The 24,330-nt window shown below is 49.4% G+C and overlaps 1 protein-coding gene across 1 annotated transcript in view; it reads left to right on the top strand.

The window, feature by feature from the left end:
* PAPPA (pappalysin 1) overlaps positions 1-24,330 on the top strand; it is a 235,416-nt gene that overhangs the window by 135,764 nt on the left and 75,322 nt on the right. Inside the window, exon 10 of the mRNA XM_044265042.1 lies at positions 6,465-6,658. Coding sequence (XP_044120977.1) covers positions 6,465-6,658 — 194 coding nt within the window. The remainder of the gene's footprint in view (positions 1-6,464; positions 6,659-24,330) is intronic.

Genomic DNA, 24,330 nt, shown 5'->3' with positions numbered 1-24,330 from the left:
AGTACCCAGCACACAGAAGAAACTAAGCAAATATTTTTGATTGTTATATAATCATATGTATTATTAGGTGATCTGAGCATCACAGTAAACATTCCTTCCTTCAACCGTTATTCAAATGGAGAAAGCAAGATCTAGAAATTCTAAGTAATTTCCCCCAAAGTTATATAAATAGTAAATGGCACACCTAGTAAACCAAATCAGGTCTTTTACCTCACTGCCTCTAAGAGTGTGAAAATCACAGGTATTCTTGTCAGAAAAACCTTCAAGTCTCTACAGTTCTAAACAGTAAAATTCAAATGCCTCAACGTGGCATTGCCTCAGGTCAGCTTTTCAGTTCATCAGTCCCAGGACTCCTCCTTCTAATGTAACTCTAACCTTGACAGCTTCCTTAATTAAATACACACAATGATCCAGGCTCATCTATCGCTCATACTCTGCGCCTCACATCCCCCAATTCTTTTCTTCCTCCAAGACGCTGCCCCAAACTGTCTTCTCAGGAAGCTTTTTCCTGTTTTCCCAAGCAGTATTGATTCCACCCAGAAGGGAGGAGCCCAGTCTAATTCGTCAGTGTATCCCCAGTACCAGCACGGACACAGAGCAAATACTGAGTAGATAAATACTAATAATGAGAATTGACTCTCTTCTCCAGTTCTCATCAGGCAGTGAAAAGCTATCTTAGCTGGGGATAATAATGACCCTCCCTCCTGAATCTTCAGAAAGCCTTAGTGCGTCTTGCTTGTTGCCTGCTGAAATGACTGCAAGAGGATTACTCCGTTCATAGTCCCACTGGATATTATGGATACATTTGTGAGACCACCCCTTGGGGTTTGTTTTAGAAAAACTGCAGTTAGTCCCTAAGTTTGAAGATTTAATTTTAAACCTTTAACAGTGAAGCTAGTCAATCTTTTTGACAAGATATGTCATTCCACTGGAAGAAGATACCTCTGTTTTGATGAAATCTGGTATGTAGTACTCTCATGACATCGCCAGCAATCACATCACAGAAAAGTATGCCAACACCTGGTTAGTTGAGAACATGCCAAACTGGGAATAATCGATAGTAAATATAAAGCATCCATCGCTTTCATTTGTCATTCATCCACTCCTCTATTGTTCGCCCATTTGTCAGGCACCTCCTTCATTCTAGATCCTGTGCTGTGAGTTGGAACTACGGGCATGAGGGTCAGCAATTTTGTACCCAGAGATACCTCTTGTCTGCTGGGATGGCTGAAAGAGGGTCTTGTTCACAGACAGGTTGGCCAAAACTAGATCAGGTGAGTCTGGGAATTGTGAGAAGGAGCACAGAGGAAAATCATCTGATGGAGCTAGGATGGGAGCCGTGAGAGAGAAGGGAGGTTGGAGACAGCCTGCCGGAGGAGACGCTCTTAGCTGTATATGAAGACCCAGCAGGAGTTAGCAAAGTGAAAAATGAGAAATAGATCCTAGGCAGAGGAATCTTCCTATGTGAGGGCATGATGGAATGATGGGGAATGGCTGCTTTGGAAAATGGGAGGGGTTTGTTGTGGAGGATTGCATGCCAAGCTAAGGAAGATGATCTCCTAAGCAGGGGAATCTGTCACAGCATTACATGTGAAGCACAGCATGGGCAGATATGTATTTGGGGTTAGAATAGTTACCCTTCAGTTCTACTAAATTATCCCACCGTCCTGAGGAATATCCACTATCTCAGGCCTTGTTTGAAGAACACATTGGCTTGAGTTGCTTTTTGTGGTAGTCAATAGCTTATGATTATCTGGTCTTCAAGATGCTTGAGATGAGGGCTTGTGGAAATCCTCTTAAGATCTTGTACTGAGCTGACAAGAGCAATTTAAGTACCTGCTTCCTTTTCCAGCAATGAACTCTCCAGGTTTTTCTTTTATTCATTCACCTCAAGGATTCTAGTGGTGTTGCAAATTCACAATTTTCTAATCAAGCTGAAGTTCATTAGTGTCCCCCCGTTGGGTTGAAGTCGTTCCACTATAAGTAAATCGATTCAAGATTACCTGGTAATCATGGACAGATTGAATCCAGGGTTTCTGACTCTAAAGGACAAGAACTCTTGACAAAAGCCTAAACCCCAGGCTTTGCTTACATGCCAAGGTAAACTCATCTCATTTTCCTAAGACTTGGCTTCCTAGCTCTCAAGTAGGGGTACTAATCTCTGACCATCTCAAATAGTGTCCTTCAGACAAGCCTCAGGAATGCAGGGGCATAGCTTCATCCTGATGCTCCAGACAGATGGAAATTGAAAATTAAGTCAATAAGAAGCAGCATCATCTGTGTCTGTCCACTTACAGAGAGCCCATCTGCCTCAGGCTCCTGGAGCTGAGTGTGTTTCTTCCAGAAGGAAAAGAAAGTAGCACAGGAAAGTTCAGCTGGGGATGACAGATTTGGCAATGCCTGCGCCCCACGTCAGGTCCTCTAGCTGGATAGAGCAGTTTCTAAATGTGTGACTGCCCAAGAGGGACTGAGTCTGAGACAAGTTCTCTTATGTCAGGGGAAGAAGGGGTGAGGTGGGGAAATCATACTGCCCAGCGCAAGCCCATTGTAAGCCAGTTGCCACCGGCATCTCAGCCCCTTTCCCTACACCATAAGACCCTATCTAAAGAAACTTCTCCAAGGGTGTAGAGTGTGAACCATGCCTGGACAGGAACATGGGCATTGGGAGTGCTAGATTTTAGTCATTCATTCATTCAACAGTTATTTGCTGAGCGCTCCAGGGGACTGTATGATGATTAGTGCCACCTAGCTACTACAGGGAAGGCTGGTGGCAGGGTGATCATTTGACCTTGGTATTGACTTTAAACTCTTTTCACTATAACCTGCTCAGCTACCAGTATAAAGTGTTCAAGGAGCACCAAGTAAATGGATGTAATGAAAACGGGAGGGACAGTTTTGTTTTATTGTGTTGTTGTTGCTATCTTTGTTTTTCCTGGCCACGCATTTTTATTCCGTTCCTCCCTCTGTTCTCTACAGTGCTTGGGGCATGGGAGTAGAGAGGAAGAGAAAATTCCCCAGATGAAGACTGGCAGATGTAGCTGAAGGGCCCCCGGGACTCCAGTAGCAAGAGAAAATGAAGAGCAGAATCCAAGGCTGTTATTTCAAAAAGTGGCTCATGGTAGCTTTGTCAGCAGAATCTTGAGGGAGAAACCAGGCATATTTATTCTGTCTCTTTCTCTTTCTCTCTCTCCACCACCTCCTATCTCTCTCTTAACTCTGTCTCTGCTTGCCTATCTATCTATCATCTACTGGAATACCTTCCCACTTATTTACCTACTGTGCCTACCCCCACCTCTCCTTCATTCCCTGGTTCATCTAAGTCCCAGAAGATAGAAATATGGAGGTCTTAAACATAATCAGGGAGAAGTTGGCCTTCATGAGAACTCAGCCCTAATTCCTAACTTAGTCCTAATTCCTGCCACTCTTGAGGTCTGTTTGCTGAGAATATGAATTAAGTCATCTCAGAGAATAGATCTTCCATGATCTTATTATAATCTTATGTTCCCTGTCTTCGTGTTGGAGGGGGAAAATGTAGTTCCAGCAGGGAAGCAACCCCATGACCTTATCCTCCAAAGGACGTGGTTTCATTATTCTGTAGCTGGAACACGGGGCAAAGGGGGCATTTCCCTCTGAGGTCTCAAAAGGCCAGGCTCCTACTTCTAGCTCTGCCCCCCTCTCCCTCTGATCTGGAAGCAGACTCCTTACTGCCTCTGGCTCTCAGTATCCCCTTAGCTAAAATGGGTGAAGTTGCTGGCATTGTACACATCATCTTGTGAAATCGTTGCAACAACACTGGGTAGATATATTATTACCTCCCTTTCTTTTCTTGGATGAGAAAATAAAGTTCAGAGAGGTTAGGTTATTTAAGTCCTGTACAGCTTATATATGACAGAGCTAGGATCTGAACCTGTGCTTTTTGCAATTCCCTTGATTAAATTTCAAAAGAGTAACATCTGGATGAATGGCTGGTCACTCTGGGATCCGGTCTACATTTTGTCATATATTAAGTTGGCCCCGTCACTAAGAGGTTAGAGCTACTGAGAAGTGCTGAGTCTGTCTTCTCTTCATCCTTGAGCTGCCGGGCATGCTACTGGCCACTGGAGTCCTCAGCTGGCTCAGATGTATCCTTAAATAATTGAATTATAATGAATTGATTTATTCTGGCTCTTTTGATAGTGTTTCACTATATAAACTGTTTGCTGAGATAAACAAGGGATTTTGGAGCTTGGAAGGAGCTCAACATTCTGCTGCCCCTGAATTCACAGACTCCTTTTTCAGATAGTCAGCATCCTAGAATTCCAAGTTTTAATTCTACTTGACCCTAGCTCTTTCTAGGGGTTGGGGGGGGGGAGCGGGCTGCCACACAGAACGTTTTAGGTGAATACTGATTTCACAAGGTGAGTTCATCCAGCCAGCTAGAAAGAAATTGACCCCTTAAAATAAGAATATTTTTTTTCTCTTGACTGTTATTCTAGAATGTACAAAGCATGTTTATGTCCTCGTCCTATGAGAGTTTTGTGGGTATCCTGAGAGGTTTTTCCTGGCTGGGGCGATCATTCCTTTCTTTTCGTTTTGTTGAAGTATAATTAACATAGAATGTTATTTTAGTTTCAGGTGTACAACCTACTGAGTCAACAATTCTGTACGTGACTCAGTGCTCACCGTGATAAGTATAGTCACCATCCGTCACCATACAACATTACTACAGCATTTAGGACCATCCTTTCTGTGTTACAGTCGGAAAGCCAGAGGCTGAAAGGTGAAGCGAATTGTGCAAGGTTAGATAGCCAGTAAGAGGGACAGAAGTCAGTTCCTGATCAGAAACGGGGCTCCACTCCATGGTTTTAGAGTATATAGGGGAAGGATGTCCTAGGCCAAGCAGTATCCTTAGGATGACTCTATGTTCTGATATGCCTGGGATGTTCAGATTTTCCCTGGAAATGTACCTTTTGCCTGGACGTAGTTTCTCATAGCGTCTCCATCACTAGTTGAGATGATGACTTTAGGTTCACCTGAAGACACCGCGTAGGGACCAGATTTCAAGAAGCTCCATCTTTCAGAACAGCTGTAGAATGTAGCTAGGTTGGCACAGTTAAGTGTTGGACTAGGGATCTTCACAAAATAGGAGCCCACACAAAAAGGGGTATTTAGTTTTTCCCAGAAGTATTGGGAAAAGAGTACAGATGACCTGACATTTGAGTTATTAACGGATGAGCAGAGGGCTCTCTTTCAGACAGCTGCATTCTGATTTCTCCTGGTATTGATCGGTGCTGAAACAGCGAGCCATGTGCATGGTTCCTGCCTCCTTGGAAGGCACCTGTCAGCTCCAGGCTTCCATGATCTGTGTCCTGGCCGCCAAGAGTCACAGTGGCCAGCTGCAGCTCTAAGTTGTCCCTGCTGTGATTTGAATTACATGGGATCTTGAGAACTCACGTGGCCTTTAACTTTAACTACCAAGCCCTGAGGAGCCTGGACCAGCAGACAGGAAGGGCTCCCGGACACTGGGCACACTGACCCTCTTATCTCATTGAGCCCAGAGGGGAAAAGAGATTTGTCATTTGTTTTTAAAGATTTTATTTATTTATTTGACAGAGAGAGAGACAGCAAGAGAGGGAACACAAGTAGGGGGAGTGGCAGAGGGAGAAGCAGGCTTCCCACTGAGCAGAGAGCTGGATGGGACCCTGGGATCATGACCTGAGCCGAAGGCAGATATTTAACCCACTGAGCAACGTGGGAGCCCCAACTTTGGGCAATAGTCTTAATCTAGAGGACTGAAAAAATGAGAACAGTAATGCCTTTGTCACAAGGTGGCTGTGGGGCTCACTTGGGTTTGTGTTTGTGAATCTGTGTGCTCGAACATACGTAGTACAAGATAGATGCTCGAAATTTGCAAGTGTGCATATACTCAATATAACCATATACTGGCATATATGCATATACTCAATATAACCATATATTGGCATATATGCATATACTCAATATAACCATATATTGGCATATATGCATATACTCAATATATATGCATATACTCGATATAACCCTAAGCACAGGTTAACCAGCAGTTTAGTGGTATTTTACATCATCTTGTATAATGGCAACCTCATACCCACTGAACAGTAATTCTCAATAATTTCCCCCTCCCCCCAGCCCCTGGCAACCACCTCTGTAGTCTCTCCTCCTGTGAGTTTCACTACTTTCCAGTCCTCATTCAAGTGGAATCATCCACTAGTGGACTTTTTGTGTCTGGCTTACTTCACTTAGTATCATGTCCTACAGGTTCATCATCTCGTCACAAATGGCAGGATCCCCTTTTTTAAGGGTGAATAATAATCCCTCGTGACCACTGAGGACGGGCTTTACAGTGCTGATAATTGTGCTTGTTTCATCCCACTACTGTGGATTTGAGCTGAGACCAAAGAACGAATATCCATCTGTTCTCTTCCTTCTCTGTCCATCTCCTGCAGATGAACCCAGCCGCTGCTATTTCCATGACGGTGATGGTGTGTGTGAGGAGTTTGAACAAAAAACTAGCATCAAGGACTGTGGGGTCTACACGCCCCAGGGGTTCCTGGATCAGTGGGCATCCAATGCTTCAGTTTCGCATCAGGACCAGCAGTGTCCAGGCTGGGTCATCATCGGTCAGCCGGCAGCCTCCCAGGTAAGCTCCCAGCCAGGTGGGACATTTCCTACAGATGTTCTGTGTCTCTGCTCTGTCCTGCTGGGCTGCCATCCTCAAATGTAATGTCACTGGATATGGCCCCCTGACTGTATCTCGAACCAAATGTCATCCCCGGACCTCACGAGTACCATTTGTCAGGGATGAAACATGGATGGTTAAATGCAGGGACCGTGAGCATAGTATGGTAAAGCCTGTCCTCCTGTTTCTCTACCTGTTATAATTCACATTTGGTAAAAGAATTCCATTTTGGATACACCACTGGAATTCAATGGGGTAAGACCAAATTCTTTTGGGGGAGTCCTGCCTTTTTTTTTTTTTCCCCTCCCTTGGAGGAGGCTGCTGAGTTGTGTGCTCTTTGAGCACTCCCTGTTAATTAACTCTATCATGAATTTGCTGTGTGGCCTTGGGTTAATCTCCCCACTTCTCTGGGCCTCATTTTTAATTTTTTTTTTTAATTTATTTGACAGAGATCACAAATAGGCAGAGAGGCAGGCAGAGAGAGGAAGGAAAGCAGGCTCCCTGCTGAGCAGAGAGCCTGATGGGGGACTCAATCCCAGGACCCGGGGATCATGACCTGAGCCGAAAGCAGAGGCTTTAACCCACTGAACCACCCAGGCGCCCCCTCATTTTCCCCCATTTTTAAGTTAGAGGGTAGTTGAGCTTGATGATCTCCAGGGACCTCCCCACTCTAAAAAGCTGTGACTCACTCCTCAGTGCCCTAATGCACTATTTATGTTCCAGGATTCTTGCCCCAGGGGTCTGCCAGGTTTAGTTGAGGGAACAAGAGATTGGGGCCACCAGCGCTTGTGTGATTCTAGGGATGGCCGTGGTGTCCCCAGAGCCCCCTTTCCAATTATCCTGGTGAGCAAGCACCTGCCTTCTTCCGAGACTCCCATTTCCCAGAGACACGACCCAGTGCTTCCAACTGCCTGGCCCGGTGGCCATCTCAGAGGCTAACCTGCTCTTGGCCTCGCAGATGAGTCATGATTCCCAGCCATTCCTCTCTTGTGTTGTTTCCCTGACTTGGGCTGGATGGGCGAGGAGGAGTGGTGGTGGTTCTTTAGATGAAAGAGAGATGCGACCTTCCTCTGGAGCCCAGTGAAGAACCCCTGGACAAGGTATAGGATAGGTGCACCTCGTTTATAAGTCACAGTGTTTCTTTGGCCATTTTCTCATTTGTCTGTTTGCTTGTGTTTACACACATTAGATTATTTACGTGTTTGCATTCGTTTCTGACTGCCCTAAGTCAGGTGGAAGGGAGTTTGGCTTAGTGCCAGCCCGGTGAATGAATGAATCAAGGAACGAATGAAGAAGAGGGTGTCTAGGGTTCATCCTCCCCGTGCCACCTCTGTACTTGCTGAATTCTTCTTTGGTTGCACCTGTCATCTTTAACCTGAATTACCTGTGTCCATGTCTCGCTCCCCCTAGGCTGCTTGTTCTTGGAGAACAGCTTTGGGTTACATTCATTTTTGTCTCATCTTCAAGCGCGGGCCTGACAAGACTAGATGCTCCAGAAACATGTGTTTAATTGACTATTGATTGACTGTCGATGCATGCATGCATGCACATGTGTGTGTGCACGTGCACGTGTACACACACACACACACACACACACACACGCAAATGAGCACCACCAAGCGAAGATGCTAGAGCATCACCTCTCTGTGGCACAGAAGGTCCTGCTCAGGAACAGCAGGGCCTGCCGGCAATAGCGTCAGGAATTCCCAATTCAGCACTAGCAGCCGGTTCTAGAAATGTTTAAAAAACGTCATTCAAACAAGGGAATTAACACACTGGGAATCTCACATGAGCAAGAGCTGAGGTAGCAGCTGTGTTTCTAAAACCACCCAAAGTGTTATTATGGCCGCTGAAGTAAGAGAAAGGAGAGAAGGAACTGTCCAGCCTGAGCATTCGAAAGCAGACTTCACCGGGCAATTATTCCAGTCCTGTAAGGAGGGGCTGTCAGGAATTATGGGTGATTATCTCTTCCTAAACAAAAATCCAATTTCAAAAAATCATTATAAATACTAGCTCTTCGATCTACAAAGAGGAGATGAGGAAACAAAATCATCCTATTGAATTATTCATTGTAACCAATTTTATTTTAATGAAATCGACTAGGTTCCATTACTCTGGGCTTGGACATAATCTTTGTTACAAGGAGACTTCAGCTGTAACTAAATTTGCCATAATGAGATCAGCTCGCTGGAGAATACAGGGTCAGGGGAGGGGGTGTGTTGCTGGCTGGGTGCAGGGCCCTTCAGGCAGCCTGGAGGGCGGCAGAACAAAAGTCTCCTGAATTCCCCCGACTGAAAGCAAATGCCTAGAAGTCACTCACGCCCTGTCCCCCCCACAACCCCACCATGCATAGTCATGCCCGTGCACGGGTGCACAAACAGCCTGTGTGATTCTGGGTGAGGTTCTCCCTGCAATGTAAAGGCAGCTCCCTTCTGACCGCATGGAAGAGGAGGACATATGACCGTGGCCTTCATTATTACCCTGGGCACTGATTAGAGGAGGCTGCTGGTTAATTTTCACCCAGTCAGGGCGTCCAGTGAAGAGGTTGATGGCTTGAAAGAAGGAGCTGCAAGGTTCTTAGAGGCACCACGTGCCCCTCGCCTTCCCCCGATGCAATTAACCATCTCCTTTTCCTCTTCCTCCTTTCTTTTTCTCTCTCTTACACATACATGAATGTGCTTGCACACACACGTGAAATTCCGATGTAGGGCCCTGGGTCCCAGGGAGAGTGGAAGGAGGTGCAAGGTCACGGGGGTGTACTGGCCATTACATTGGATCCTTCCATGCTCCATAGCAAGCCCCTCTCTTGGAGACACTGAGAGGCAGAGCACCTTCCCCAGAGCCACACAGCCCAGAAAGGAAGACTCTTAAGATTAGGATCTTGTAGAAGATGCCAGTGAGATTGGGAATATGCAGTCATCTCTGTAAGTCAGAAGTCAGGGGACACCTGGGAAACTGCACTAGGAAACAAGCATGGAGAAATACAGCTGGGTAGACCCTATTATTGGTGTCACTGCAAATGCCCTGAGGCACTTGGATTCTCCTCTAGCAGACGCCTGAGCACTGCCCGTATCTCTGAGTTCAGGCTGTTCCCACTCCCTTCCAGGCAGACTGTTCTGAGGTCCCCTGGTGGGAATTCACTAGGACACTCCTTTAGCTTGGGGGGGAGGGATGAAGGGACCACAATTGTTCTTTGTTCCTCTTTACAAGCCTTTTTTGTCCTACTCTCTGTCACTCTCCCTGATGCTATAAATAAACATGGTAAAGGCAGGTGTTTGTAGGATAGGTGTCTACCTCTGTGCCACAGCCTTCGGGAGAAACCAGAGAGTGGAAGAACCAGCCCCTGGGCTTGTGAGGTATGAGAATTCTATCAAGAGGAGTGGCCCCATCAGAACAAGCTGCAGATTCTCACTGGAATGGCAGAGCCACACTCATCATGCTTCATGAGTCTGCAGAACTGCTAAAAACTTGAGCTTCAATTCTGTAAAAGCTCTTAGCTTCTAATAATTTCCAGTCTCTCGCATGTCCATTCTCCTCCAAGATCCCCAAATTTGGTTAGGGCTACGCTACTCCACCCCAAGCCCTGAGTCGTGTATCCAGACGTTATCAGAGCCATCAGAACTTCCAGTGTGCAAACTGGGCTGAACACCCTCTCATAAGAGACATTCTTTGGATATTTTGGCCATGCACCTACCCGGCCCAGCTGGAATTCAAGAAGTCCCTGAGACAGAACAAAAATGGAAATGAACCGGAGGAATCAAGTTATCTCTCTTCAGGGAACCTCAGAAATGGTTTGGGTTAAGTGCTTGCAAAAATTTCATCTTGTCCTAATTTTGTGTCCATGTTTTGCATTTCTCTAGTGCTTTACACCATAGGCTGCCAAAACGAAGTGTAGATATTGCTTCCTCCTGCCCCCACCCCCAGCATTTCTACCCCAGGCCGTTTTCTCCTATCTGGACAGGCACCCCCCCCTCCTGCAGTGGCCCAAGGAGGAAATGGAAATACTGACTATCTGGAATGCACAGGGCTCTCCAGGGATTACAGACCGTCAGCCATCCAACCAATTTATTTGGTTAATCCTTTGAGGGTAAAGCTTAGACCACGCATTTCCAGGGCAGTAGTTTCAAGGCCAAAATAAAGAAAACCTTTCTAAGAACGAGAAGCATTCACAGGGGGTCGGAGTGCCGAGTGATCTACTAAGCTTCACCACAGTAAGGTGAAGGCTGAGCTGGTGGTCAAATGGGAGATCCTGGCCTTAGAAGGCCGGTGAGAGTCTAGACACCTCTCCTTCTTTTGAGATCGATTCTCTGACTTTCTGTTCATCAGCGGGTCATTGGCCACATCGGTCCTTTGCCACTTTACCTTGAGTTGCTGTGACCAGCTTCCAGGCACGTTCATAATGCTTTAGGCCTCCATTAAAATAACAAATCATAATTTGTCTTGAATTATGTATTAATTCTCTTATTCATTGGCCCGAGCAGGAATCTATTTGACTCTTACACTGTGGAGCCTGAGTAAGTAAAGAGGGAGGGAGTTCATGGAAAACATGGGACTGTGGCTTTGCCCTCTTCACCCGTCCTCTGACTTGGGAACCTTGAGCAGATGACTCCTTGGGAACTTTAGTTTCCTCTTTTGGAAAGTGGGAATGACAGCGTCGACCTGGTGGACATTGAAAGAATAAATGTAGAGAAGACACCTAACACCTCCACCCCCTCCCCTCCACTTACTGGGTAGTTCAAATGTTCATTCTCTGTCCCACTCCTGTAAGGCTTTTCCCCTTCCCCCTCCCCCTCCCCCAGAGGCCACAGGGACCCACCTTTCTGCAGAAGCTCAGTCAACATTCCCTTGAGTTAGACATTGCTGTGTTAGCGCGTGTCTCCTGCAACCTCAGGACCATACCAGGCATGTTAAGAAACTCCAGAGAGGCACTGGTCCTTTTGCTGCCCTCAGAGGGCTCACCATTTCATTGGAGGGGTGTGTCTGACTACAGACAGCTGCCAAAGACCCAGGAGTGGGAATCAGAGAGAGTTTCCCTGAGGAAGAAACCACAGTGCTATCAGCTTACTCAGCCAGCAGGGATGAGAGCCAGCAAGCGGGGAAGGAAAAGTCCTTTGCCCACTTTCTGAAGACCTTGCACAAATTATAAAAATAACATTTATCAAGTTCATCCAGCTTCTGCATCCAATTCCTTGAATCCTACTGAAACTGCTACAGACATAGGAATCACTGGTCTCACTTTCCAGGTTCCGACAGCGAACCTCAGAGGGTCGGATGAGCAGCTTCGGGACTCACTCCCGTAGGGGCCAGAACCGGGGTGCTGACCCCTGTGTTCATCGTATGCACTCAGGTGCAGGACGGGGCCACTCCTGCCTGCTGCCGCGAGCGACCCTGGAGAAGCAGCCGGGAGAACCGATGTCTTCTGTCTGCATCTTTTCATACATAGTGTGCATTCAAGGAACACCCAGAATATGGAATTTGCTGCACCAATACCCGAATTGCTAGCCACTATTTCTAGCCTGCTGTGCAGACCACCCACTGTTTCCGCCATGTGGTGTAGACTCCGCATGTAGACACTCATCCTCGTAGGTGAAGCATTGCTCTCTCCAGAAGGTCATTTAAAATGTGTTTACGAAAATTTGGGGGGTGGCTCTAGGACATGTCTTAAGTTGCTGACCCTAAAGTGTAAAAAAGATTTCTTAGGTCTATACCTAGTTATTTCTGGGTTGTAGGTGCAAGCAAGAAGAAAGGCACAAACAGGACAGCTGTCAATGGAAGAGGTAATTTTGCTCAGTTTCCAGGGTTGTTCCCAGGCGTGTTGCAAGCCCTGCGCTCTATGCAGGAAACCCAGCAGCTCAATAAGAGAATCACAGAGTAAGAGCTCTCCTCGGTGGCCACCAAGCCCAAGCCAGGAAGCAGGGGGCATTTCTCTGTGCATTCGCTATCCTCACGTTCAGAGCAGGGAGCAGATAACCACTGGGTTCTCTGAACACAAGAGTAACAGATCTGCCTGAGCACTTACGATGCAGTATAGGGAGGGTGGGGGGTCAGGAGATTGACACGGGAAGGAGGTGGAGACAGACAGACAGACACCCAACAAACCAATAAGAAATAGAAGGAAAGCTGAGAAATGTGCTTATAATGGTGTGCAGGGACATCCTTCCGATGCTTGGAATTTAGATGTTATCCTAAGTGCAGGGGGGAGCTTTTCCGAGGTGAGAAGCACGGAGCTAACAGAATCAGATGTCCGTTTGAGGAAGAGGAGAGACCTCTGCCGGACACCTCCCATGTGCGAGACCCTGTCCTGGGGCTTGAAAGCACATGGTCAAACTGAGAGGTTCCCCCTCCCTTTCGCAATGAAGAAACTGAGGCTCGGGGAGCCAAAGCACCTCACCCATGGCCCTCCTCCCCCTTCCCTCTACCTTTCCATATGCCACCCTATGGGCCCTCCACGGAAACAGCCCTCCCGGCACCGCGCCCCCAACCAGGACCAGCAGTTTCCAGAGCTCCTCAGATGATCTGATTTGCAAAGCACAGAGGGAAATTCTGGCACTCACCCCCAGCGGGGAGGTCACTTCCAAGAGTTCTCCTTTCCTAGCACGGACCTTCACCAAAGCATGCCCTTCTTCTCGCTGGTGAAATGGGATGGCCTCGGCCCGCGGTGGAAGGAGGGGGACAGGCAAAGGGAACACACTGACATTTCAGAGAAGATGCCAAGCAGTTTCCCCAATACCCATGGGATGTGCTTTCTCCCGGTGGTTTATGAATAATTTTTCAAGAGCACATGTGCAAGTCATCTAAGGAGACAGAACAGAAAGTCCCGCGGCCCGTTACAGCCTGTCCCATTGATGTGGGGCACCAGAATCCCCTCCAGGAGAACAAGAAACAGTGCCTGCATCAGAACGGAGCCCCTGGGCTGGTCGCTGTGACCGCCCCGAGTTTGTCATGGCAGCCTCGGCCTGGCAGGGACTTGAAGGCGGCAGAATTACTCACGATCCCGGCAGACGGGTCCACCACCAGACTCTCTTCCCCTCCCTCCTCACTCCTTCTCTCTGTTGGTATTTATTCGAACTTAAGAAATGCCAGGCATCATGACTGACCCTGAAAAACTTTGGATGAGGAGAGTCTTAAAGGAAAACAAGGTGAAATTTCGGGTCAGTTTCATGGGGTTTCCAGCTCCGGGGCCCACCGCTTACCGGCCCCCTCTTTTGGGCAAGCCGGTTCTCTTGGCTTCTCCCCAGCTTCCTCCCCATGAACGAGGAGTAATAATACAGACACGACAGGTGCCTGTCAAGAGTGACCGTGGATCCCGAACTGTGCTGTTTCCTTCCAAGATCAGCTGAAAGATTTCCTAATGAAATGCTTCTTTCTGCCAATGAAGTTTCAGTGGTTGATGCATCCAGTTAGGAACAACCGAGTTTGGTCTTTATTATTATTATTTTTTTTAAGCATACTCTTTGGGGCACAAGGAGAGAGAGACTTTGAGTCTCTGGGTCTTACTCCACTTAACAAAGATTTGACTTTGCTTAAGCAACTTCCCTAAATCTCTCAAGCCCCTGTGTGCTATGAAACGATTCTGCTCTTCAGACTGAAAATCGGGAGGGGTGTGTTGCCCACCTACTACGTCCGAAGCATCGTGTTCAGCCGTGGGTGGAGGTGGAGACAAACCTGTGAACTTCAGCCCCGCCCTTGAGCAGCCTACGTGGAAGAAAGGACAGGGACCCTGAAATCGGGCAGAACAGAGGTCAGCAGGGGGCTGTGGCCCACGGACAAAGGCAGCTGGCCACGGAGAGCCCTGCACAGAGCAGGGGTCTGTGCCCAGCCCTTGCAGGCACACACTAGCCACGTCCTCACCAGCCGGGACGGTGCCACGTGGAACATAGGGGGCCCGGTTTGGGGAATGAGTCTTCATTTCTTGCCTGCTAGTGGCCTCCTGACTCGGAGCCCAAGAACAAGCACGGCTCTGTGGTTTAGGGTTGCTTCCACCGGCTCTCCGGGGAGAGCAGCTCTGGCCCTGCCAACCCAGCCCACTGCCCCTCTAGGAAGATTCTTTTGTCTTCCCTCCAAGCTTGCCCTGCTCGCGCCTCATTGGGTCTCCACGTCTTCTTTCCCCACTCAGAATCAGGACCAGACTCCTTCCTTCCATCCCTGGCATTCACTCAGGACCCCTGAGGACCTTCTCCGTCCCTGCTGTTCATTTTCTTTTCTTTCTTCTCTTCCCTTTTTTTTTTTTTTTAATTGTTTCTGTTTTAAGTGGGGGCACCGGCGTGTAGCCAGCATGGCCTTTGCTGTGTAATTTAGTTTCATGTTCTGTACCCAAGAAACACATAAAAAATGTAAACAGCGTTCACTCTCCGGGGTTGCAGTGCACTTAGGAAGCGAGAGGCAGTCCGGCTTGCTGAGCCCGCTGCTTTGGCAGTATTGAATTCTGTCCCCAAAACCACATGCTCATTTCCCTATGTCTGAAAGTAAACTTTCTCAAGCCAGGCCCAAAGGATGGGGTTCCGAGGAGAGCTGAGGTTTGGCTCCGCACTGGGTTTTGTTTTTGTTTGTGTTTGTGTTGCAAGCCCCCTGCCTCCCACCCCAACCCACCAGGCTTACTTCGTAAAGTCGCCTGGGTGGGTTATCTATAGACCTAGACCCCAAAAAGGCCCTTCCACCCTCTCTTCTCCCCAGCCCTGGTTCTCTTCAAACTCCCCTGATGTTTCCACCAAATCCAAGTCCCAAGAGGTCCTAAGTACACTTACACACAGTCCTTTCAAGGGAGGGACGGGCTCCTTTGGGCTTGGGAGAGGTGCCCCTGCCGAGAGGCATGCTTTTGTGCCAGGCCAGGCCCGCAGAGATTTCCTGGGGTCCTGCCCTCCCCGGGGCCCTTGCCCACACTGGACCCATCTATGCTGTTGATGAACGGGCACGCTTGGCTTGTATCTGCATTTCTCTCCGGCCTGGGCCTGGGATACAGCAGTGTGGGGAGAGAGCTGGTCTGCTGGCAGGATACAGCTTTCAGGAATGTGAGTGCTGCCTGGGTGATGTCCCTCCAGGTCTGTGGTGCTGCCTGGGAGCAAGGAGTCTGGGGAAAGAATACCAGTTCCGTGCAGTGTGAGGAAGCAGAGAAACTGGCAGGTGTCAGGGAGCTCGGGGCAGGGCCTTGACGTCCCAGAGAAGGCAGAACTGTTAGGAGTCCAGGCTTTAGAGCAGCTGTCCAGAGGAACTTCCAGTGAGTAGAAGTGTTCTGTAAATGCACTGTCCAACAGCCTAACCTCTAGCCGCCTGCTGAAACGTGCCTTGCAAAACCGAGCACCTGTTCGTTTTATTTAATTTCCACTGAAGTAGCCCTATGGGGGTAGTGGGCTACCTGTTGGACAGAGCTGATCTAGAGTCTGTCCCTTCCCAGAGTCTGTCCCTTCCTTACAGGAAGGTCTCAGGGGGGTTACTTGGCCTTCTCACCTGTGCAGTGGGGACAGTAAGCGGTAATTTTAATTCCAGAAAACAGCACAGGTAATACAGTTGGAGCAATGCTTGACCTACAGTAATTGCCACCTAAATCCGTTCAGTTCAGTCATTGCATTTACCTCCTTTTAGCCAACCTGGGTAGTAGGAACCACATTCCCATTCCACAGAAGTCGAAGCAGAGGTTCACACGTGGAGGGACAGGAGCCAATCCAGTTCCTTCAGGGTCCACACCACCTTTCCAATCAGTTGTTTAAAGATAATATTTCTCTTTTCAAGAGTGACATAGGACATGTTAATCTTTTTTGTGAAAGTGTCTTAAATTCTTTTAGTGTGCCTGTATCTTCAATGGAGAAATTTGGCCCTTGTGGTCCATCGTTCACCATAAACATGGATCCCTATGGTCTCTCACCTGCCAAGCTTTCTGTGTGTCTTCCTACTTCCTTAACATCCAAAGGCCTGAGCAGGCAGGGCTATACATGGTCCTTGTCAGTCCCTCTGCACCACTCGCTGCTGGACGGGTGCACCCCAGGTAGAACGAGTGACTGGCAGCCTCCGGGAGGGTCTTGGGGTTTCCGTTTCTCCTGCCCAAAGGAACCATCATGCAACTGTCCACCTCTTGGAGGCTGAACTGTCCTTCAAGGTCCAGCTCAAATGGCACCTGGCCATATGGCCCCCTCTGACCACCCACCCATGTGCAGCCTTAACCCTCCTGATAACACATAGCCCTTTTGGAACCATTCAGTGACCTACAGCACAAGCTGCCTTCTACTTTGCGTTTCCCGCGTCCACACCTTTTCTTACCAAATGCCCTGTGAGTGGCTAAGGATTTGGGCTCTATCTTTTATCATTTAGGGATTTTCTGTGCTGACCATAGGGTTTCCTGCCTGGGGAGAACTCAGAGGGTGCTTCTGACTTCATTGAATGAGGCCATTGGAAACAATGTCTGCTGAGCGATGTCTGATTGGCTTGAATGTACAAATCAGTGTCTGTAAGTGATTCCCTTGTGGAGCAGGGTAGAGTCCCCCTGATACATGCAGTGGATGACCAGAGTAAGCAGGGCCTTCTTAAGTCCCCTCCTTTGTCCCCTCCATGGCAGACAAGGTGCATGCCATCGTGTGAGTCGGGAAAAAGAGGTCCTGAAAACACATCCTGGGCCCCAGCCTGACCTCTCTCCAGAGGAGGTACCGGCATCTCATTTTGCAGTGGAGGAGTGTGACCTTCCCAAAGGATTCAAGGTCATCCTGTCAGCATGGGCCAGCAGCTGAGGTCCCAGCCCACATCCCTTTGACTTTAAAATGTGTGTGACTTCCGCTGCTCAGTGGAAGGTTCAGGGACGTGGCAGGTGGAGGGATGATCAAAGAGTTCACACTGTGGGTCCCAGATCGTGCTGCTGCTTCGACACCCTGCTTTCCTGCAGATGTGTGTTGCCTCGGCCAAGGGCACCCCCGGGGGGAAAGCACCATTCTGTAAGGTCTCTGTCCTTCAGCAGAATCTGCTCGTGATGTGCTGGACATGTAAGTCAGCCATGCCCATGGGGCATTTGGTGGGCAAAGGCCCCAGATTGCATGTCACAGTCACCAGCCCTGTCTCTGAAATCTGGAGGGACAGGCTAGAGAGCAATGCTGCCCTTGTCCTTGAGAATGAAAGCCCTTATTTGCACTTCAGGCTCAGCAGGCCACTGTTAAAAGGCTAAGCAATCCTTGTCCTCTTGTCCCTTGCATAAGTCAATACCCCACATCCTTTGGGGCCTCTTTCTAGGAGAAATCAAGTTCGAGGCTGCCTGGGTAAGAGCACTTCCTGTTCTTCCAAAGCAAAGACATGGGAGCCAATCCCTTCCCAGTTTCCAGCCCTGGCTCCCCAGGGTTCTAGGAAGGGATGAGGGAATCCTGAGCACGGCAGCAAGACCCCAAGGACAGTGTGCTTGGCGTGGCCATCTTGACACCAGGTGGGAGGGTTCCCTGCAGGGCACGTGACTCGGACATCGTGGTAGACGCAACTTGGAACACACAGATCTTCGTTGGGAAAGCGGGAGAAGAGGAGAAAGGAATGGGGAGCGTGAGGAAAAACAAAAAAGAACAACCTGGAAACTCCTAGTTTTATGAACTCGAGAAAGTCTGGTTCTTTCAACCACAGATGTTTTTAAGTGAAAAATCACTCCTCTGACCTTTCGTGAATTGGCCTGTGTGGTTAAAACGGCCATTATAACCACTGTTCAGCTAGCTTGGATGTGGTCAGCGCTTTTCTGGTTAACCCGTGAATGTCTCAGGGCTCCCAGAAACAGGGCAAGAAGAGGTGTATGGGATGCCCAAGACCCACAGCTTGGGTCCGTGCGACTTGGAGCTGAATGGTGGAGCCTTCCGTGTCCCAGGGGTTAGCTCCAGAGCTGGCTGTGTTCTCCACTCTAGAGCCAGTAGAGGGCATTTTGGAGGGACGCTAACTGGAGTTGTGTTCTTCGGCTTTAATGTCTGATTCTCCGCAAGTGGCTTCCAGATGCCTGATTTAGAGCAGACAGCATTGCCTGGGCGCGCTCTAGAGTCACAGCAGCTCAGTATTCTGGGCTAGCGCTGGAAGGGTTTCAGTGCTCAGTGTGCTTCTCCAGAACTGGCGATACGACTGGGCTCTGAAATAGAAATCGTGGTGTTTCTGGATTCCTGTCTAGAGTCAGCAGTGTCTCAAGATTTTCATCTTGTCGCCGGTAGCGTCTCTGTGTTCTGATCTCGGGTTGAAGGAATGCTTCGGTTGAAGTTCACAGTGCCCTTTGATCTGATCCGGAGTCTACCCTGCTTTTATAGATCCTGATCTAGAATTCATGAAATTGCATGGATGGCTTTCAGTACAAATGCTGAAAAAGAGAGAGAGAGAGAGGTTTAGCAACTCAGAAAGATAACAGCGTGTTTTTAAAAGCCATGTGATCAGAACTGTGCTTGCAGCAAGAGATCTGCATCTCGAACTTTGTCCTTCATGCCTCTGCTGTTGACATCATCTGGGAAGCCAGGTTTGTCATGGCTCAGCTCTGGCCCGTTCTCTCCCTTCTCTCATCTCTTCTCCGGCCTCCGCTCCCCAGAGCCCAGGTGACGTTAAGAGTTGGCGGTTCAGACCTGGCCCTCAGGCAGATTGCCCTGGCAAAATTTTTCTCTGTGCCCCTCTGTCAGCCTGAACATACCTCAAACACAGATCCAACCACGCTGTTCTCTGGTGCTTCTAGAGCCTTTTACCTCCCCGCTCCCCCACAGGGGGCTACTTGTGAGAAGGAGTTTTACCTTTATGGTCTTTTAAATCTGGGATCCACTTCCACCCTGTAGACCAAGGTGAATAAGGAACGTACATGTAAATATAAACGAAATAAGTGAATGAATGAATGAACGAACGAATGGAGAGAGAAATAGAAAAATTCGAGGTTTGGCTGGAAAAAAACCCGAGTCTCCCTAAAGGAAAGAGATTTCTGGGAGCCCTTAAACCCCTGCCTCTCACCCTTAAGAATTTCCAGAAGGTCCCAGCACACCCTTTCCCAACCCCGTCAGCATCTTACTGGGCCGTGAAGTCACCCACGGACCATCTGGTTGGGGATCCCGTGTTCCTCCTCTGTGCCGGGAGATCACGTAAGCTGGACAGCAGCCTCCAGATGTTAGCAGTTTCTGCTCATTTTTCCCCCCTCCCTTCTCAACAACAATAATAATAATTAAAACAAACAGAGGCCTCATCCCCTACCCACACCCCTGAAATTACAAACAGGTGGGCCTGATGCCCTTCCCCCTCCAAAGGCTTCCCGGTCCCTAAAGCCCAGCCGCTGACCCTCAGCGAGGCCTGCCCTGGGCAGAGCCGGACAGGACAGTCAGGACAGCTGCCCCGGGGCTTGGGCCGCGGGCCTCAGGAAGGGGGACGTGGGCCATGTCATGAGAAGTCCCGGTGCTGGGCTTTCCCTCTCCCGGGCTCCCACCCCCAAAGCCTTGGCCTCCAAGTTAAATGGATGTATTTTGGAAGACTAGGTGGCTTAAGAGATTAGTAATGAGATCCCAAGTCTTTCACTGCTGGGTCAGGAGTTCAGAGGCGGGCCTGGGTGACTGGCGAATGGCATAATTAGGGAGCCGGGGCCAGGCCTACGGAGGGCCCCTGTGAAATGAGCCCAGCCAGGCCTTTCAAGGGAGGAGCTGTCAGCAGCACAAAAGCCTACCGCCACATCCGACACTAATCACTCTCCCTTGTTAGAGGATTTACTGGCTGGAGAAGCTTGAGCCCCTGCCCAGTGCCTCCTCAGAACGGCTGTCTGGGCTCCAGCGAGGGGCACGGCCTAACGCCTGACTCCCCTGGGCGCGAGGTGGGGAGATGCCGCCCACCCCTCAGGGTGGGACGGCGCGAACGGGCCCCTCACTCTGTACGAACCGGTGACCAGTGTCAGCATTCAGAGTGACTGTCGCTGCTGCTGTGCTGATGAGGTCTCCCTTGGCCGCACCTGGAAGTGGGTGAATGGGACGTTCCCCTCCCCGGTGACACAGGCTGCGTTTAACAGAGGTGAACGCAGCTGGGCCATCGCCCTCAGCGCCTCCTGATCGCCGTCTGTGCTCCGGAGCCCTCAGTATCCTCCCCTGTCCCGCTGGAGATAGAGGTGGAGTAACTGGGGCCGGCGGGTGTCCAGCCTGGACCTCACCGGCCTGGACAGGTGTGGCTTTGGCAGGCTCCGTATCTGTCGACTGAGTGAGGGCGGGGATACCAGCCTCCCAGGATGCACGCATCCTTGGGTCTGCACGCATGTGGTTGCTGGTTGCAGCTTGGCCCTGCCACCTCTCCCAGATGCTTTCTCAGGTCTCTTGAGTACACTTCACCTTTAGAAGAAGGTTAGGGCATCCAGTCGGTGTCCCCTAGAACCATAGAATCGATCGTGAACCGTTTCTCCTCCAAGACATGTAGCTTCGCTGCAAAAGTGTTAATGTGCTTCAGGACACCGACGTCTTCAGCGAGCTCCTTACTCTGTTCCTCTCCAAAGCCTGGCTGCTTCTCCGTGGTCATCTGGATTGGGCCAAGGGTTGGGACCCCAAACCTCAGGATTCTGGACATGTGGGGAGGTGTGGGCCTGAAGATCTTAGACCCCGGTAGAGTGTGGAATACTTAATGTGTGAGGGACCTCGGGGGCATTGAGGGGCTCGTCACCCCAAGACAGAGCCCCGTGGCTGGAGGGCATCAAATACCAAGTGATCTTATCTAGAAGTGTCTCCTGGGTGGGGGCCCTGAGGTCCGCAGCTGGGTACAAGGAAGGAGGCATCTCTCCGCTTTGCACACCTGCCCTTGTACACAGGAAATGCGTCTTTGCTTGATTGTCCATGCCAAATAATTAAGTCTCAAAATTGAAAGAAAGGCGGGCCATTTCTCCCCCTCCTCTCTATCTCTAGAAGGCAGGCATCAAAGGGGAAGGCTGTTCTGGAGGCCTGGGAAAAGTGATAATTGTTTCTAATGGTCACTGTGAGAAAGCTCGGCTTTTCTTCCTCTCAGCGTCTCTTTCTGCGTCTCTCTGTTTCTATCTCTGTCTTTTCTCAGTGCTATTAAGTGTGTAAAAAAGAGGTCGGCGTGGGGGTTGGTGGTGTGTGTGTATCTGTCTGTCTGTCTGTCAAACCTCAGTTGTCCTTAAAGTGCTGTATGTTCAGGGGGTCAGTTAGGAATGAGAGGCACAGGGAGAAGATGAAGATGGACATAGGAGTGAGGAGAAGAACCCCGGGGCGGGGCGGGGGTACTCCAGGACTCCACAGCTGGGCGAATCTCCACATCTGGGTTTCCAGTGTCTGTATATGCATCGACTAAGACCAGGCATGTGAAACACGTGTTAGAATGTAAGAACCTCCGACAGGGTTCTCTCGCGACATCTTTCTTAAGCCATATGGCATCAAGCAAAGGAGCAAATGCTGTTAATTTATAGGACAGAATTTTTGAGTGTTCCCAGACCCAAAAAATAATCTCTCTTTGGCTTTTCTGGTACCTAACGAAGGCACTAAATAAGTCGAGATCAGGCACAGATGCTCACAGGCACGGATCAGGGAGCTCTGGTGGCCTGATACGGAGATGCTGAGTGTAGTTCTGGGGAAGCCGTGAGCGGGGTGCCTCTTGCTGCTTGGGGTACACGCTGCCTCTGCAGGACTCACCACAAACAAACATTGAATGCTGTTTTTGCTTTTTGCCTTCTTTCATTAAAGCGGAAATCTTTCGATTTCTTTCAGTTAGCAAAAATGGGTACTAATTTAGGCCTCTCATTCATGCCAAGGGGTGCAACTTGAACTTTGGAAAAGCAGGGGATGCCTGTATGTAGTAGAAGACCAGTAACATTGTTATTGTTGGTAATTCATTCTTGTATTCAACTAGTCTTGGCTTGAGTGCTGCCTTTAGGCTTTTCATCACTCTTGATACTGAAGAGATCAGAAGCAAGTCCCCATGCTTGCCCTCAGTGAGCTAACAGCCAAGTTCAAGGATTGCAAATAGGTTCCTCTCCTGGGCCATTCCTGACCGATAGTGAGCGGCTTGCCACAGTGTTTTATTAAGATGGATTCTGAGGTCTACACTCAGAGGAACAGTGTGCACCGCTTAATTAATGGTGTCTGTCCTGAGAAAGGGCTTGGGGGTTGGCAGCACTGATGTGTGCCTCAACTGGTCCAGTGGTCTTGAAGACCCACGTCCTCCCCATGAGGGACCAGCCTGTTTCTCATCGAGGAAGTAGAGGTAATTAACATTTTCCTCAGAGGGTGGTTGTAAGACCTAAGCTAAATAATGGACTTGGACAGATGCTGGTGGGCATGAGAGTAATGGGAAGAACCACTGCGAATACCAGTGACTACTCCCATCATTTATTTTGTTGTCCACCAAGTGCATGGGAGCCTGCTGATGGAAGGGTCCAAACTTTCAGTGCTCACAAATGAATCCAAGGTCTCCTGGGGCCTTCTCTCTACCACGTGGCATTCTCATGTCCACACCCTGGTCTTTTGGATCAAATATGTCAGCCCTGAACCACAAGTCTGGCCTTGAATAAGCCACCCTTAGTTCAATGTGGCAGCATTGCTGAGCCACAGCTAGCGACCTGCACTAGACACTGGTGACGGGGAGAGAGAAATCGGATGCGAGCACTGCCCTCGATGCTTAAGCATGGAGACAGATGGACAGACAAGAAACCACAAGAGGGGTGACGAGAAGCTACTGGAGAGTCTCCACCCACGGGGTAAGAAGGACCACTTGGCTTTGACTCTTAAGCTGTGAGGAAGTCCCAGTGCCTTCTAAACCTTAGACTTCTTATCTCTAAAATGGGGACAAAAACTGCTTATTCCTCCTAGTTACGGTGAGATGATACCTGGTCAGCGCCAGTACTGTGGGCTGTCTGTGAGAGTGGGTGCCCTTTCCCTTCCCTAGCGGAGCACTGAGGAGGGAGTACCCTGTTCTGGAAGGGAGAGCCACGCCAGCTTCACAGGGGGGACTTTATTGCACCTGGCCCACTTGCGTTGTGGTTTCCGAGGCTGGACCCGTGGTGTCCCAGCTGGCTTGCCCTCCCAGCGTCTTCGTATCAAGGAGTCCTGCCTGTCCCTCTTACAACCTTGCAGCTCTTGGGGAAATACTTTGGCATTGGATCTGCAAGCTTGGAAACTCTCCCTGGGGTGTGTGTGTGTGTGTGTGTGTGTGTGTGCATGTGTGTGTGCGCAGGCGCGTGCGAGCCCTGCACGTTTATGGGTATCATTAGTATCAGCGTGCTCCCCCACGCTCCCCCTCCCCATTCCTTTTCCTCTTTTTTTTTTTCTGTGAGACCCATTCCCAGGTCCCTTTGGGTTGAAAGAGGAAATTGGAGAGGACGGGCCAGAGACTTGAAGAGTGCTCCCTCCCTCCTGTGACTGACAAGAGGGCAGGGAGATCTGTGAAAGCGAAATTCAATAGAAACCTCATGGCATCTCCCCTGTGTGGGAAAATACCAGAACTCCCGCCCCTCCTGCTCTCCCTCTGTCTCCCCGCCTTTGTGTACGACGTGTGTGGGTGGAAGATAAACTGGATTTAAAAAACCCTTTGAAAGCAAGACATCGTTAACTCCTCTAATTGAAAGCAGTCTTCGGCAAAGGAGGTGTTTGGAGGCGGGTGCTGGATGGGGTGGCAGGTGGTGCGTGGAGTGGATGGGAGCCCCCGAGTCCTGGGGCCACCGAGGCCACTGTGTCTGGCAGCCCATGTGA

This window comes from Neovison vison, chromosome 9 (genome assembly GCF_020171115.1).
Source record: "Neovison vison isolate M4711 chromosome 9, ASM_NN_V1, whole genome shotgun sequence".
NCBI classification, from domain to species: domain Eukaryota; kingdom Metazoa; phylum Chordata; class Mammalia; order Carnivora; family Mustelidae; genus Neogale; species Neogale vison.
The sequence above is the reverse complement of the archived record's forward strand: the minus strand, read 5'-3'. Positions and strand labels throughout refer to the sequence as shown.